Source organism: Rhodamnia argentea, chromosome 11, assembly GCF_020921035.1.
Source record: "Rhodamnia argentea isolate NSW1041297 chromosome 11, ASM2092103v1, whole genome shotgun sequence".
NCBI classification, from domain to species: Eukaryota; Viridiplantae; Streptophyta; class Magnoliopsida; order Myrtales; family Myrtaceae; genus Rhodamnia; species Rhodamnia argentea.
In genome coordinates, this window is record NC_063160.1 from 3181082 (window position 1) to 3198989 (window position 17908).

At 41.1% G+C, this 17908-nt stretch overlaps 1 protein-coding gene across 1 annotated transcript; it reads left to right on the forward strand.

Moving 5' to 3' along the window:
* The first annotated feature begins 13493 nt into the window (after positions 1-13493).
* Positions 13494-17006, forward strand: LOC115744112 (aluminum-activated malate transporter 4-like). Its single transcript, XM_030679211.2, has 6 exons — positions 13494-14076; positions 14294-14431; positions 14549-14815; positions 15190-15326; positions 15390-15536; positions 15861-17006. The coding sequence occupies exons 1-6, from the start codon at positions 13707-13709 to the stop codon at positions 16512-16514; spliced, it is 1713 nt and encodes a 570-aa protein (XP_030535071.1). The 5' UTR covers positions 13494-13706; the 3' UTR covers positions 16515-17006.
* The last annotated feature ends 902 nt before the right edge of the window (positions 17007-17908 follow it).

The window sequence follows — 17908 nt, forward strand, 5'->3', positions numbered from 1 at the left end:
TCTTTTGCAGTTTGAGAGTAACTAACCTAAAGCTCGTTACATGGACCATCTAGAAAGCTTAAGGGGTCAAAACATTGCACGGACTAGAGAATCTATGCAGTTTTAAAAAAAAAACAAGAAAATATATGTTGGGATGATGCTTATATAACCCTATGGCTTGTGTAATTCTCAATAGGGGATACTGAATGTCAATGATAACTTATTGGTGGACGAGAGGAATTTGTTGTTTTGAGCTTAGGATGACATGGTTTGATTAATAGTTGATTTGTGTCTTGCCATTTGACATATGGATGGACTTTACTAATGCATTTAGCTAAAGAAGGGTAGAAGGTGTTTTCCTTGCCTTGATTGAGTTTATGAGTATGGTGTGATTTTTCCTTTTTACTCGAGGACGAGCAAAAGTACAAGTTGGGGAGTGTGATCGGTCCACATTTATGCATAAAAAGGGTATCTAATTTATGGGTTTCAAATAATTATTAATAATTAAATTAGTTTATTTGGCTGATATTTTGATTATCGGAGGAAGTTTTATGGGAGACCGAATTTGAAATATTCTCTAACTATAGAGATTTGGTTAAATCTAATATTTCCTAAAATCCAAGATCCTTAACGAACTTTGTAAAATCTTATATTTAGCAGGTTTGGATTTCCATAAGCTCTTGATTGATCAAATATTCCGAAAGAAAACACAAGGAGGGCCGAAATATAAAGGAGGCACGTGAGAAAAAAAAAAAAAGAGGAAGAAGAGGCAGAAAGAAAAGGAGGAAACGGGCAAAAATTCATTTCGACCATAGCTTCTTCATCAATTTCTTCTCCATCAATCACCTCCATGAGTAGCTAAATTTATTCTGTCGTCTTTGAGTGTAGATGAAACGATACTTTTTGTTTGAATTCTAAACTTTCTATTTAGTTTATGTTATTGCACTTAATTGTTTGGGAGAGACTACTTTCATCTATTCTATTCAAGAATTGTATAGTTAAATCAAGTTTATGATTTTGGTTTAGGTGATTCTAATTTCATACCCAAGCAATAGTTTTAATTGCAATTTACGATCATGGCTTATGATAATCTATATCCGATCAAACTATGTGTGCCAAGCTTGGAAAGCGAAAGACGATAGTGATCGACAAGATAGGTTATAACAAGGTTAGGTCGTGGATTATCTTCGTGACTTTAGCAAGCTTGTAGCTTGTTAGGTTTGATAGTGCAAACAAAGAGGCTAATCAAATAAAAATGCATCGTGGATTCGAGACTCAAAGGCAATAGTTTTCTCGTGATTGTTTACACTTTATTAAATAGAATTCTACCATTAGATTAAATTACCAAGTTTTAAAAAAAAAAAGAAACTCAAATTCGTCCTTATTTTTCCCCGTGGTTCGATCTCTTTTTATCACTAACTACAGTTAGTAATTAGGGTTTATTTTTTGTCACACTACGACACGATCGGTCGTCTCACTTGGGAGCCACTCTCTCCACAATGTTATGGTTCAAGTTTTTCACAGTATCAATAATGTCCCAAGAGCACAAGCTAATTGTACAAGATTACTTAAGGAAGAGGTGGTTTGGTTTTGAAACAACGATCACATTTAACAATACTAGCAACTCTTAAGTACATGCATTCATGAAAGTTTGATGCACCGCTCGTTTACATTTATACTAGCAGCTTCTCCATCCTTTTTATAAGCAACAATGATTTTTACTCCGCAGGCACCGGCATGGAAACCCGATCATTAGGATCCATGAAACATCCTATAAGGCTTCAAGAAGTCGGGTTTGCTTAGACCAGAAGTTGAGGAACTTACATGGTTTCGTAGAGGAATAATCACTTAATAATGTGAGGACAATGATAAGAAACTCCTGGTCTTGCCAAGGGTTCCATCAAGCTGGCGACCCACAAATCCTTTCAAACTTCTATCGGTTCTGGTAAATAGATCCCCAATCGACTGAATATCCTGGACCGAAGCATCCTGTAGAATGTCCCAAAAATCCACAAGATCAGCTTCATTAACATATTCTAGATTACTAGTTTCAAAAGATTGCATGTAGTGTTGAAATCTCCCATTAAAAACCTAGGAGGAGCACAAATCTGCCTTGAAATCTCTCTCACCGAGATCATAAAGGCTGCCCTGGTGTATTTGCAGCATACACAACAGAGGGATGGAAAGATATGCTATTACACTAGATCAAACTCGAGGTGTCAAATGGGTGGGTTAGGTCGAATATGGTCCGACCCATATTGACTCATATTCATGCAATGAAAATTAAATGACCCACACCCGACCCGACCATACCTCTGACGATCGGAATTTTGGCAAGTTTGATTATTAAGCGGAATAGTTAGCCCAGGCAAAGATTAGTGGTGATTACGAGTTCGAATTCTAGTTGAGGTGCAGTAAAATGTGAATTAAGACTTTGGATGTGGACGCGAAGGTTGGTTCGGAAACTAGATCGCCAAGCTATCAACTCTCTCCCCTCTAGCTTAACTAACCCGTTCATCCCCTCTATTTATAAAAGACTCTCTCTCCCTCTTCTTTCTTAATCTCTCCTCCCCCTCTCTTCTTGCGTACGCCCCCCTTCCCATCGTTACTTCCGCCCGAGAACCCTCTCCCTCTCTCTCGATCTCTCATGCCCGTAACACTTCCGCCTAACGCCATCGCCCTACCCTCCAGCTCAATACAATGACAGCCCAGCCCTTGGGAGCCCTCTCTTCCCCTTGGTATGGCCTCCATCGCTAGTCGCTTGCCCTCCCTCTCCTTCCACCCTCTCGGCCACATGCTACCAAGAAGAAGAACGAGGCTGCCCGAGCTCGTTTCATGGACAATCGAGCTTCCATTTTCTTCGTGAATGACCGTAAGGCAAGTACCCCTATATCTTCATCCTTTTCTTGCCTAATCGTCGATCATTTTAGCTAGAATCGTCAAATTGGAAAATGGGTTTCTTGATGGGAAGATTGAGTTGCATGTGAGGGAAGACGAGTTTCTTTGGACGAGCCACCGCTTGATCTAGCGCCTATGGATCTTGGATAAGATGATTTTAAGGCCCGATCGTTCTGATTTTTGTTGAATTGGGGTGAATTGAAATTAAAAGGCATGTGGAAGGTTCAACCGTGAGCTAAGGAGGATAGATGACGACCCAAGCTCTATTTCGAGGCAATTCGAGGCCCATCTTCTCAAGCTAAGGACCTAAGACAAGTGGAGTATCTATCATTCCCACTAGCCTAACTATTTGTTTGCTAGATTAGGAGCGATGATGTCGGTTGTATCTGAGTTTGTCCGGTTGAGATGTATGGTGTATGTGGGCGTGTGGCCAAGTGGTTGGGTTGATGTATGAGGTGCGTCGTAGTCTATGTGTTGGTTGAAATGTCAAGTATTGGTTGTTGTCTTGCGTTTAAGTGTTCGGCCACATAATCGTGGGGTGCATGTAACAAATTTGGGTTTTGCCTGCTAAAATTTTAGAGTCTTGTGGTTCGGGATTTTTAGGTTATGTTGTTAAATGCATTACATGTTAAGTATCAAAGCATGCGCGTGGTGGATGGCATTGCTTGATAAATTCTGAGTCAGTTTGACATGTGAGATATTGGTGGATGGACGGTTGGATTATACATGAATCTGACTAAAAAACCGAGGTCACATCGGCATGTGTCCCGACAAGGACGATTAATATTCACTTGTGTCCGGACGAATACCCCGCGGGAGCCTGAGTGGAAATTGGGAAGTCCATAGCTTGTGTCCAGTTAGAATGGAGCTCCGGAGTAGGGAAAATCAATGCATGTGTCCCTCATCGGAAAATGAGGCATGTGTTCCTCATGATTCTCATGGCTGGTGTCCCATAAATGAAAATGTTGGGTAAAACCCAGGATCGAGGCCTGTATCACTCAAATAGAAAGTAAGGCCTGTGTCCCTCGCATAACCATGGCCTGTGTCCCATGGTTCGGTTCTAAAGTGAAAATGGAAAACTAAATGGATCATGTGCGTGCTCATGTGTGTGTGAGTCATGCATTGTGTGAAGTCAATGTCGTGTCTCATTTGTCTTTGTAATTGCTTGTTTGATATGGGTACCGAGTACTGCTTGGTTAGGTGATAAATAGTTAGTTTAGTCGGTACATTAGATACTTTATTTGTCGAGCATTCGCTCATTCCCAGTTGTCCAACTCCTTTTCGGATAGCCAGGTTCTTCCGGTCGCAATCGAAAGTGACAATCTCGAAGCCTACCGACAGAGATGGCGGATAGTACTTGAAGTAGTTTTCCTTTTAAACCTTCCCAGTTTATTCGTTTGGGTTGTTTTAAAAACAAGATAATGTAACTAAACTCGTATATGTAGATATATATTTATAATACTAGATGTATTTGCCTATATGAGTGGTTCCTACTTTTTTATGGGAATTTTAACGCATGTTTTTTCGTAGTGAACCCTACTAAGGCCATACCATTTAGGCGTGCCTACCATTTCTTTTTTTATGCATGCGCTTATAGTTCTTTTGGGTGGCCCATTGCTTGTTTTTAGGTTGTTCGGCTTCAGCATGCGCCCTCTACTATATATAATATCATATTAAATTAGAAATCGTAATTAGTATCGGACGACGTCCTGGGACGCCTGAGCTCTGATGGGTAAGGATCACTACATTAAGGTGGTATAAGAGCGGGTCAGTGAAGTGATAAGGTGCACTAGTGGTTGAAGTGTTTGGTAGGTATATACATGTTAAAACTTACAAGTGCATTTGTTTGTGATTGCCAGGGGTAGAAAGTAGTTTAGACTACTTATTAGATAAGAGATTCGTTGACCACTCTCTTAGGGATTGATGATTCTGTAGGTATTTGTGGATATAATATAGTGATCAATAGATGGATTGGACAGTAGGTTTGGATGAGGATGAATTAGGCCTGAATTGTTAGAGCTCCATGGTTAGTTTATATGTCTGACTCTAACGTACGGATATGAAGTCGAGATGAATCGGTGGTTGATGTTCGCAAGGAAGCGAACGAACGATGATTGTGGGATATTATGCTTAAACCTGTGGTGGTGTATTAAGGTTTAGCGATGAATTTTAGACGCTGCACCGGAGCAATGGTGCTATTAAGGAGGGGCTAAAGGTGAAACTTTCAAGGACAAAATTTCTTAAGGATATGAGAGTTGTGACGATCAGAATTTTCGCAAATTGGATTATTAAGCGGAATAATCAGCCCAGGTGAGGATTAGTGGTGATTATGAGTTGAAATTCTAGTTGAGGCATGGTAAAATGTTGATTAAGACTTTGGGTGTGGGTACAAAGGTTGGTCCAAAAACTAGATTGCGAAGCTATTAACTCTCTCCCCTCTAGGTTAAGCGACCTACTCATCTCCTCTATTTATAAAAGACTCTCCCTCTTCTTTCTTAATCTCTCCTCCCCCTCTCTTCTTGTGTACGCTCCCCTTCCCCTCGTTACTTCTACCCGAGAACCTTCTCCCGCTCTCTCGGTCTCTCATGCCCACAACACCTCCGCCCGACACTATCACCCCACCTTCCAGCTCAAGACAACGATAGCCTAGCCTTTGGGAGCCCTCTCTTCCCTTTGGTATAGCCTCTTTTGCTAGTCGCTAACCCTCCCTCTCCTTCCACCCTCTCGGCCACACCCTACCAAGAAGAAGAACGAGGCGACCCGAGCTCATTTCATGGATAATCGAGCTTCCGTTTTCTTCGTGGATGACCCTAAGGCAAGTACCTCTCTATATTTATCCTTTTCCTACCCAATTGTCGATCATTTTAGCTTGAATCATCAAATTGGAAAATGAGTTTCTTGAGGGGAAGATTGAGTTGCATGTGAGAGAAGATGAGTTTCCTTGGATGATCCACCGCTTGATCTAGTGTCTATGGATCTTGGGTAAGATGATTTTGAGGCCTGATTGTTATGATTTTTGTTGAATTGAGGTAAATTGAAATTGGAAGGCCTATAGGGATGGTTCGGCCTTGAGCTAAAGGAGGAGAGACGACGATCCGAGCTCGGGTTCGAGGTGATTCAAGCACCATCTTCTCAAGCTAAGGACTTAAGGCAAGTGGAGCATCTATCCTTCCCACTAACCTAACTATTTGTTTGCTTGATTGGGCGCAATGACGCCGGTTGTGTCAAGGTTTGTCCACTTGATATGTATGGTGTATGTGGGCATGTGGCCGAGTGGTTGGGTTGATGTATGAGGTGCGTCGTAGTGTGTGTGTTGGTTGAAATGTTAGGTATTGATTGCTGTCTTGCATTTGAGTATTTGGCCATGTAGCTGTGGGATGCCCGTGACGTATTTGGGTTATACCTGCTGAAATTGTGGACTCTTGTGGTTCGTGATCGTCGGGGTAGGGGAAATCGAGGCCTATGTCCCCCATAAGAAAAATGAGGCACATGTCCCTCATGATTCTTATGGCCAACGTCCTATGGATGAAAAGTTGAGGTAAAACCCGAATCAAGGCATGTGTCCCTCGGATATAAAGTGAGACATGTGTCCCTCATGTAACCATGCCCTGTGTCCCATGATTCCGTTCTAAAGTGGAAATGGAAATTAATGGCATATTTGGTAATGTTTATGTTCTAAAAAAATGATTCTGATTAGAATGAATTTTTTTGATTACGTTTCCTGGATGAATTTTAGAGAATCGGAATGCGTTTGTAATCGCATAAAATTTCCATTTTGGGAAATAATTTCTCTTCCCAATTTATCATTTAAATCAAATAATTACATAATCACATTCGATGACTTTCCTCAAACCCCACAAATGCGATCCTGTTGCACCATAACATCTTTTTGGCCAAAATAGGGATGCTTCAGATTTGTTCCATGGAAGGATAACAAGCTAAAATTTTTGTTTTCCCATACTTCTCTTGAGGTTATGCATATGCCAACAATTAAAGAGGTGACTCTAATTATCTTGTATTGCTCGGAATAAAAAAAAATCCATCATCGCCACATAGGTGGCTCGGTTTTACCTTGGATACTACGTGGATGGTCATCGATGCGGCATGGCACTCCGCCAACAAATCAAGCAATGCTTAGGAAAAATCAAAAGGAAAACTCATCAAAAATAGGATTGGCCAGTTGAATGAACTCATTTCCTACTTTTTGAGATTTTTTTTTGGAATTTTCAGGATTTTTTTTAACGATTTGCCCATGAGGGGAAAATCATCATTTGGGAGAAATCAAAAGGCAAAATCTTCAAAAAAATAGGATTGACCTGTTGAAATGACCAATCTCCTAAATTTTTAGATTTGTTTAGAATTTTTTCTGATTTTTTTCCTTTTTTTTGTAGATTTTTATGAATTTTTTGGATTTTTTAATGATTTTCTATTTTTAAAATTTTTTTATTAATATCCAAAAAATTTATTAAAAAAATTATCTGGACCAAGTCGGGTTGATCGGGCCCATGCCTCACGGGCTCACGACAAAAGTGAAAAAAGACTATCGTTGCCTTTTTTATTCTCAAAAGTGTTCTTTTTTTTGGAGAAATAACTTTTTTTGTTTCTTATATTTAGTCCAAAAGTGTTCCCGGGAGTTGAATCAGAATCAGAATCATTTGCGTTATCAAATATGTTTCTGATCCTTGTTTGTTCCGGAGAACAGAAACAGAGAAATAGAAACGTTACCAAACATGCCCTAAATGGATCATGTGCGTGCTCATGTGTGTGAGAGTCACACATTATGTGAAGTCATTATCATGTCTCATTCGTGTTTGTGATTGCTTGTTTGATGTGGGTGCCGAGTCCCGCTTGGTTAAGTGATAAATAGTTAGTTTAGTCGATAGGTTAGATATTTTACTTGTCGAGCATTCGCTCATTCCCCGTTGTCTAACTCTTTTTCAGCTAGCTAGGTTCTTCCGCCGTAGTCGAAAGTGACAATCTCAAAGCTCGCCAACGGGGATGGCAGATAGTACTTGAAGTAGTTTTTCTTTTAAATCTTCTCAGTGTATTCGTTTGGGTTGTTTTAAATACAAGATAATATAACTAAACCCATATATGTAGATATATATTTATAATACCATGTCTTTGCCTGTATGAGTGGTCTGTGCTATTTTATGAGTGTTTTAACGCATGTTTTTCGTAGTGAACCCTACTAAGGCCATACATTTTAAGCGTGCCATCCATTTTCTTTTTTTATGCATGCACTTGTATTTCTTTTGGATAGCCCACTGCCTGTTTTTGGGTTGTTTAGCTTACGTGTGCACCGTACCCTCTCTCGTATATAATATCATATTAAATTAGAGCTCGTAATTAGCGTCGGACGACACCCGGGAACGCTGGAGCTCTGATGGATAAGGCTACCTACAATACCCAAGCTAACCCATATTGGCACCTCCCACCCTTCTCCGCCGCCACCCTCTCCCGCTTGCCGCGGCCGGCCGCCCTGCAGCCCCCTGTCGGTCTCCCGCCATTGGCGCCGCCCGCCTTCCCCCTAGCCACCGCCCACTCGCCACCCCCGCCCGCTTGCCACCACCCAAAGAGAAGAAAGAAGAGGTCCGTGTCTTTCTTTCACTTCAAGGATTCAACTTTCTACAACTTTGGGGTCTTCGCTCTTCATTTGATTTCTTTCTCTTTTCCCTCTTCTTCGGTGATTGTTCTTTTTTCGATTCTATTTTTCTGGGCACGAAATGCTGTTCAGCCGCCACGGGTGATCACGGTGGCGCTCGGCGTTCATATGCATTGCGAGGCTTGTGCTCGAGCAATCAAGAAATGCATCCCCGTGTTTGCAGTTTCTTGCTCTGTGTTTCTCTAGGAAATGGGCATCCTCAAGCGGATGCACCATGACCACAATGCCTACGCCATGTAATGACTTCTGAAAATATGGGTTATCTATCGATGGCGATTCGAAGAAGCGAGAGGGACGCATCTTTCTCTTGCTACAAATATGAGGAAGATTTACTTCTGGACATCACCAATTGAAAATGCACCTCAATAAAATTTGCATTAATCATCATATACCTATCGATTGCATCTAAATCATCTTTTTCGACCAATATTGGTTGCCATCTACTTCTTGAGATCATTTTTGGCTCAACATGAGCAAACTCTAGGATCATCCTTTCGCTTGTGCAACAGATTACAACAAACACGTTCTACCACATCAACCCTAGAATGAGCCCATTCAATTGTCGTTCCTCCTCCTCACCACACTTTTGAATTTAAACCTAAGACGAAGATCCTCATGGCCATTTTTTTTCTTTTGGATACAAGCGTGCATCACCAATTTGTTGGGTTGCTGTCCTTGAGTTGGATTTAAAGTCAAAGGTACGTATCCAGTGGGGCTGGAAAAGAGCGAACGACCAAATAAAGCATTTACTATGCGCACTCTTGCACGGACGACAGTGGTGGGGGTGACGGGTGGCGGCGGTAGCAGCTTGGCGGTGGGGGCAAGCGGCGGGTGGTGGCGGTAGTGTGGCGGTAGTGGGCAGGCGGTGGTGGGGCGGATAGAGATGGTGGGCGGCGACGGGCGAGCGGAGGCGGTAGCGGTGAGGCACTTGGAAAGCTATAGCTCATGGGTCAAAAATAGATCGAAAATGAATTGAGCCAAAATCCATTAAAACCCATATTTGAATAGGCTTTATAAATTTAGTGAACCCGTATATGATTCAAGCATATAAAAGTGAGTTAAAAAGTGGATCAATAACCAATATTGACACCTCTAGAACAAACAATGCGAAAAACTAACTCCTTAGCAACTATTTTGTTTTTAACTTACTTTATGCTTATGGGGCTCATTAAGGCTTCAAGTACCTCAGCGTCGCGTATTCATACAAAAGAACGGATGAATTGAGTTTGCCGGTCGACATTTTCAGCATTGCGGTTGCGTCTTCATCCTTCTTCTTTCCCCTCCACTCCTGCGCTATCTTCTAACTTCCAACTCGCATTCTTGGCCGCCGTTCCAGTCTTCCGTAAGAGAAATTTTTGAAGTCCATGAGATAACGACAAGACAACCATCGTCCTCATGGGGATGAAAGAGTCTGAAACACCCTCGAGCAGCCCTATTTCATCCTCCTCGCTCAATTCCAAAAGCACCAAATTTATTTGTCGATTGCACACGGTACGTTGGCAAAGAATCAAATTTTAAGGAGCACGAGAACAGTCTCCCTTCGCTAAAGAATCAAACTTTGAAAGACTTGGTCGACCAAAAAAAAAAAAAAACACTTGAAATAGTAATTTGAACAAGTAGATTACACAAGTTTAATAGCACTTGAAATTCCAAACAGGTACCTCATCACAAATTTAGTACAAACTACTGTTCATCTACCAAAAAATCTAGACCAATTGCACTTTTGTCAATTTAATTTTACCAATTGAATTCTAAACATTTTCATATGTTGCCAATTAAGTGTATTTGGCCAATTGCAAAAGGTTGAGTACTAAATCGGTAAAAAAAAAAAAAAAATAGGACTGAATCAGTAAAAAAAAAAAAAAAGGTCTAGAACTGAATTGACATAATTACAATACGTTTATGACTTTTTTGGTATTTTTTCCATCTATCCACTAATCGAAAATGAAATTCTTGAAGTGTGCTCCACAAAATTCATCCATCAAACCTCCTTAGCCATGTTTATTTCTTGTATATCTAACTGAAAGCGTCGCCATTTTTAGGACAAATTATCAACGCCCAAATTTAGTTACTCGATGGCGCCATTATTTCCCAATTTCCTCACCAAAGACATACTGGATTGGCTTGATTGAATGAAACATCAAACTTGCAAGTTACTTCAAAAAATTGTCAAGTTGGAGCTACAATGACAACATTCCATTTTACAAGTAGGACAAAAGCTGTGGTCCACGACCCTTCATCTGCTAAGCACCACAAGTCTGGACGGCTTAAACAAATCCAATTCCAATTTTTGTGACGACGATGGGACATTTTGAACATCGTCCAAAGGCAGAGATACGTAATCGAACTTCAGCATCTGTAATGAAATGAACGTTGTCTTGTTCAAAGCTGACAAATGAACATGTCCTAACGGCCCCATAAAATCCGCAACATCCAAAAAAAAAAAGGCCCGACCCAAATCTTCCCAGGTGGTCTCAATCTGGTTTGATTCTTTCTCCTCTCCATTTTATAATTAATTTTTGGAGGTCTACTCTCCATTTTATATGGTCACTGGGGGGAGATCTCTCTATAATTAAATGGATATGACATGGTTTTAGTTTATAGTAATTTTAGGCGAAACCAAAATTATTAGAATACTTTTGCAGACGTCCACTGTACAACTGCTACAACCTACTTATTTTGACTGTTGCCAACTAAATTAGATTTACTTATAAGGCACGCATGATAAGCATTCTGTTTTTCTAATTTTCTGTTCTTGGGAATAAGTTTGGAATAGGAATCCGCTTGATAACGTAACTTCACTTTTCTATTAGTGGAACAAATTTTAGACCAGTAATAGGTTTGGGACATAAATAGAAATAAAGACTTTTCTAGTTGCTCACTCCCTTCGTCTCGCGTGCATTCTCCTCTATTTCTCTCGCATTCTGTCTCTCATGTGCACAAACTCAGCCGAACTTCTCAATCTCATCTTCGCTCCGGTTCCATCGCCGCAAGGAACCTCGCCACCACTGTCGAATGTCTGTTGAAGCAACCATAGCTCCATCTCTCGTTGCAACCCTAACTTCCATCGCAACAAGATGAGTCTCTCTCTCCTTCTTTGTTGTCGTGACCTAGCCGCACCTCCCTCTTTATCGCTTGCTTCGTGTTCAATTTGCGACCAAAATTGATATCTTCAACAACTTGTATATAAATTTTATGTTATTATCACACGAATTTGTGCTCCAAGAAATAGAAACTTGGTGTCATTATCAAATGCGCTTCTCTAGTTAGAAACTTTCAGAGAATATAGATAGAAAAATCTATTTCTAACCATAAATTATTTCCAAAAACAAAATGGTTATCATTTGCGCCCCTCACGAGGTATTGCTTGGGTTTTTAAATTTTTGTGGCTCTCCTTACTCTCTTGAATGAAAGGAGCAAAATTTTACCTAGTTGATAGTTTAATCTCTATCTATCACATCTACATTATTTAGTTAAAAGGGAAGTTTTCATTTTTCAAGAGTACCCTTGCAATTGCAATATAAAATAAAAATGACAAAACAGGACATTTCCAATTATCTTTTTAGTTGTACCCACCTTCTGGTATAACTACTCATTTTCTTCCCGTCACGCGATCATCCAACTGGACATGTCCCATTGCTGGTGTTTATTAGAAAATTGATTATGCACTAATTTTTTGGGTAACTGTGAGATTAACAGTTCATTTGGGACCACAAAAAATAAATGATAATTAATTAAAAATTATTATGGAATTCACTCTTTAAGAATTTATGGCTCACAACATGTTGTTATTCTCATAATCATCCAAAGATTCTTATGCTAGAAAAGCCCGTGTCATTAAACTGAACCAAATAACGTTGGCACTTTAAAAGAAAAAGACAATCGAATCGAGTAATATGACTATTTCGATTTGGCGATCCATAAGTCTCCGATCAGTTTTTAAGCACCGTGACTGGTCCAACTTTCCGAGTGTCTTTAGGGGCGCAATCCCAGCAAACTCCATTGCCATCTAGAGAACACTTCATCGGTGAGGAAACAAAGAAACTGGTACTTGTGTCGTGGCCTGAATTCAACATGGAGATTGAGCACAGGAGTGGTCGAACGAACAAGGCTGGTTGATGCACTTCTGTTGAGAATGAACAGCATGGCAGCAAGTCAAGTGGGATCGACAACATGGCAGCCATGGAGGAGCCGCCGTCAGTTACTCCGGATCTGGAAGTTCGCATGTTAGATCTGGAAGGCACAACCCCACACCTACGGCGTCGCAGGCGCCGTCGTCCAAGTCGAGCCCTCTCTGCACGTCGCTCGTGGTCATGGTCGAGCTGCCATTGCTAGATCCAGATCTGCTATTTCAGATTTGGGAGTTCGCGGATCTGGAATTCTAGATCGGGAGAAAAATTAATGTTTGTTATAAAATATTCTCATGAAAAAAAAAAACTTATTTTTAAAGTAAGAATAGTATGGATACAATATAACTATGTGTGAGGCTATGTTTTTGCTATCATAGAGCTTATAAATTAAGATATACTTAAATAAGACAACAGTGATATCTATATAAAACAAAAAAAGATATATTATTTTTCTGTTGATTTAGTACACGGAATGGGCAATACCGTAATTACGAGAACTTGTGGATAATACCAATTACAAAAGAATTGTTTTGACTTTGTGATGGAGTTGAAAGATTATATCGAACAAATAAAAACTTCAGGGATTAGATTGAATATTTAGGAATAGTTCGAGGGTCATATTGAATCAATACAAATTTAAAGGAAGATATTAGACATGAAATTGTACGGACTATTTATCTCATTTTCTCTCGAAAAGAACTAAGTGAATAAAAGGGCACGTGAGTGATATGGACTTTGTTGTGGATACATACGGAAGTACGACCCGACCCGACCCGTCGTGGCCTACCATTCCACGTTGACTTTAACTCTCCAAGCTCGCCCTTTGAACCTCCTCCTCGCTTCACTCCAATCCCCTGTCCCTGTCTGTCCCTATCCACTCCATAATTCTTCGACCCATTTTGTAATTCCGCAGGCCATTCCGAGTGCAGAGTCACCACCATCTTCTTATTCTTCTGCGCACCCGCCTCTGCCGTTCTGGCGACTTGTCCCTCGGCTCTGGAAATCCTTTCCTTGCTTGCCTTCTTTCATGTGCAATGGCCGCGAGGATTGGGTCCTTCAGGCACAGCTTCTTGGACAAGAGCAAGGAGAGGCTCCTCTCCAGAAAAGGGTACTCTGACTTCGGCCTGAACAGCACGGATGGGAGCGATAATGGCGCCAAATGCAGGTGCTTTAGGTCGATTTCGGATGGGCCTGTGAATTGCTGGAATTGGTTGCAGGATGTTGTGGTTAAGCTGTATGAGATGGGCCGTTCCGATCCTCGGAAGGTCGTCTTCGCCGCGAAGATGGGCTTGTCTTTGGCCCTTGTTTCGCTGGTGATCTTCTTGAAAGAGCCTCTCCAGGATGCTAGCCAGTACTCCATCTGGGCGATTCTTACCGTCGTTGTGGTTTTTGAGTTCAGCGTAGGTATTATTTCTTTCTTGTTTTGCCCTGTTTTTGAAGAATAAGGTTTGCTGTTCTTATGAATGAATCACGCTGTTTCCTTTTCAGCCGTGTACTTTTCTTTTGGGGGACTTTTGTACTTATGTTTGTAGATTTGATTTTTCAAAGGGTTCAGTTCAGTTTTTGCTGTTGAAGAACAAGGGAAGATAGTGAAGGTTGTTGTTCTGATTTCAATCTTTAGGTGCAACTCTGAACAAGGGATTTAATAGGGCCCTCGGGACATTATTAGCCGGAAGTATTGCTCTTGGCATTGCGGAGCTGTCTACCATGACTGGTGATTTGCAGGAGTTTATCCTTGTAATCAGCATCTTTATAGCAGGTTTGCATAGCTGGAGTCAAGTTGCTCAATAGCTGATTTAGATTCTTTTCCCCAGTTGAAGTCTTGCGATAGGTCTCATTCTGATCTTTTTGATGTTATTTTCCATATGGTATTCAGGATTTTGTGCCAGTTATGCTAAGCTTTACCCGTCCATGAAGTCATACGAATATGGGTTTCGGGTATTCTTGTTGACTTACTGCATTGTGATGGTATCTGGGAGTTCTTCAACATTTTTCGAAACAGCTTTTTACCGGCTAATGCTCATCGCTATTGGAGCTGTCATATGTTTGGTTGTTAATACCTGTCTATACCCAATCTGGGCTGGGGAGGACCTGCACAAATTGGTTGTCAAGAATTTCAAGGGTGTAGCTACTTCCTTGGAAGGTTTGATCAATCTCCTAAATTTTCTTTTTGTCATTCAATCATGGGCGACTCTCATTCTTATCAATGAGCATTGGATTGCATCACACAGCCATTCGACTTTGAATATTGTTTCAAGTTTACCACTCTGTCAAATTACCGTTAAATTCAAAAACCAGTTGAAGATATCTTTTTCAAGTATGATTGCTAGCACTGAACTTTTAACATTCTTCCAATTTTTTCCTCTGAATTTTGTATTGTTGGCAGTGATGGGAATCAAAGTTCCATGGTAAAATGAAAATATTGCTAAAGGACCAGTGGGGATATTTGCTCCCGATTCTGTATGATTACTAGAAAAGAGAGCTCTGCGTGCTAATTTATAAGGCAATTTTATTCAGGGTGTGTTACTGGATATTTGGAATGTGTGGAATATACTAGAGTTCCTTCGAAAATACTGACGTACCAAGCTTCTGATGACCCACTGTATAATGGTTACCGGACGGCTGTACAATCTCTCAGTCAAGAGGAATCACTGGTATGCTCTTGCCCGCTTCTTTTTATCAGTTGGGAATCATAACCAACCTTTTTGTAATGGCAGTTAGATTTTGCGAGATGGGAGCCACCTCATGGCCCGTATAGGTCATTTAAATATCCTTGGAGAAACTACGTGGAAGTAAGTGGAGCTCTGAGGTATTGCGCTTTCATGGTGATGGCGATGCATGGCTGCATTCTATCCGAGATACAGGTAATCTAGTGAATTCCTGCTCGACCTCTTCTAATTTTTTAGTGATGATGTTGTCTCAGTGGTTGATTGCGTCTGATGTGGCTAATCGCATGAATTTTTTAACCTGTGTTTGTGTGGCGCCTTTCTCCTTTGAGTTGCACTATATGTCTCCCCATTTTGTGCTATGATGTGTGCAGCTTAATTCTGATGGATTCCAAGACTCTAGAGGGACGATTTACATTTGCTGGTTGAGCATATCTGTGTTTTCAGTGTATTCTTATCCCATCTCATTTGCAAGTTGATAATCGCTAGGGAAAATTCTCATTGTGTCCTTACTTGTTGAAGGCACCAGCAGAAAAGAGAAAGGTTTTCAGTGAAGTGCTTCAAAGGGTTGGCACTGAAGGAGCTAAGGTATTACGTGAGCTTGGAAGCAAGGTCGAACAGATGGAGAAATTAAGCCCTGGAGACATACTCTTACCAGTGCATAACGCAGCCGAAGAGCTGCAGATGAAGATAGATGAGAAGTCGTACCTCCTGGTTAATTCGGAGAGCTGGGAATCCGCAGCGCAGCCCAAGGAACTCGAAGATTTGGAGAACATCCAAGATTCTAAAGATGCTGAAAATAGACAGAGAGTGATACATTCGTTGAGTGATATTTGGGAACCACAGTTCTCGAATGCAGCTGTCAATTCAACGCTTCCTGAATTTGTTTCCTCAGACAGTATGATTAAGAGGGCGTCGTGGCCACGTCTCTCGTTTAGTGCAAATCCTTTGCCCAACGAACCGGAGTCGAAAGTATATGAGAGCGCTAGCTCCTTATCTCTAGCAACATTCACTTCACTTCTTATTGAGTTCGTCGCGAGGCTTCAAAATCTCGTGGATGAATTCGAAGAGCTTAGTGAGAAGGCAAATTTCAGAGATCCAGAGCCGCAACTGGTGCCCAATGAAGACATTGGCTTCTGGAGTAGGCTTCTGGGGCATTTCAGGTCCAAAAACTGAGACAGGTCAATCTTACTTCCTGGTGGTATTTGATATAACGTTTGGAATTTGTGTGTGTTGTGTTAATACATGGCTTCGCCTGTGTTTCCATAAGAATGGAAACTAAGGTTGCGCTAAGAGACCATCGTGCGAGGGTCGCTTAGATGGTAACATAAGCTGGCTATTAGTGGGATTTTTTTGTCACTGCCCACGATCATATCATAGGTTTTGTCGAACTTATGAGCAGAGCATGTATGTCGTGATGTGAATATGGGTAATTTGTTTGACTGGATGATCGAATCGGCTTTGATCGTCATGTCAAGCTATCAAGGTGAACAGAAAATGGAGAATCAAAGGATGGTACGAAACACGAAATTATGTTCAGAGCGTGCTAAAGAAAAAAGGGAAAGAAGGGGAAAGCTTGTGTTTCCTTTCAGTGTCATTATTAGAAAGATTTTGTTGATGAGTTATCCTTTTCTATGGTTATTTCTGCTCCTGTGCTCTGCGTATTTCTCAAAATTTGTTCCATATCATACGCTATTGTACTTCTCTTAGAGCAACATTTGTGGAGGAACGAAATAGATGCATCATGCATCGAAGAGAATGTCTCTGTCTCTGTCAACATTTTATGGAACTAAGAACCGGACGGACGCCACCAGGAGCTGAAGCGAACCCACCTTTAGGGTCCGGTGCGGTCAGTTTCCGGTTTAGTTGGTCCTTTTTGCTCATACCTACTGAAAACCCGATGCATATTAGTCTGCACTTCTTGGATCTCAACTCAGTCGATCCATAGTTCTTGTGCTAGTCCTCTTGCATTCTTGCTGTGCCGGACAGACAGTCGCATATCTGCTCATGGCGGTCTGCTACTTCTGAAAACTGCAAGAAGGGTGCAACTTTTCAGTAAGTTAGTTTGGTCTCTAAGTTACCTCAAAATGTCCGGTGTCAATTTTCACACTAACATTGAAGAAAGCCTCGCGATATCAGAACGAAACCACTCTCTTAGCATGAGCAGTGTCGTCTTCTTTGTCGTGTTCTGCAATTCGAAAGTGAATGATTGGGATGATTGTTAGTCATGCCACGAAAGAAGACGGTTAAGTCTTCCATGACGGTTATTTAGCAAAGATTCTGGTGTCGCCTTTCCGTTCTTCTCGTCTTTGTATGAATTTTTCTGGTGCAAGTAACCCGAAGATCACCATGGAAGAGGATCGAGTGGTTGAGAATGGATCATTTTGCCGTGACTAAGCAAAGAGAAAACCATCTTATCAAAATTTTTGTTTGTCTGAATCGTACCGAACAAGACTCGCTGGCGAGGGATGTCATCTACAGCACAAGGAAGCCGACCGCCTATTCATGGAGGGATAACACTGCACATTGGGCACTATATACGACCCATCCATAAGTGGGCCCGCGTAAAT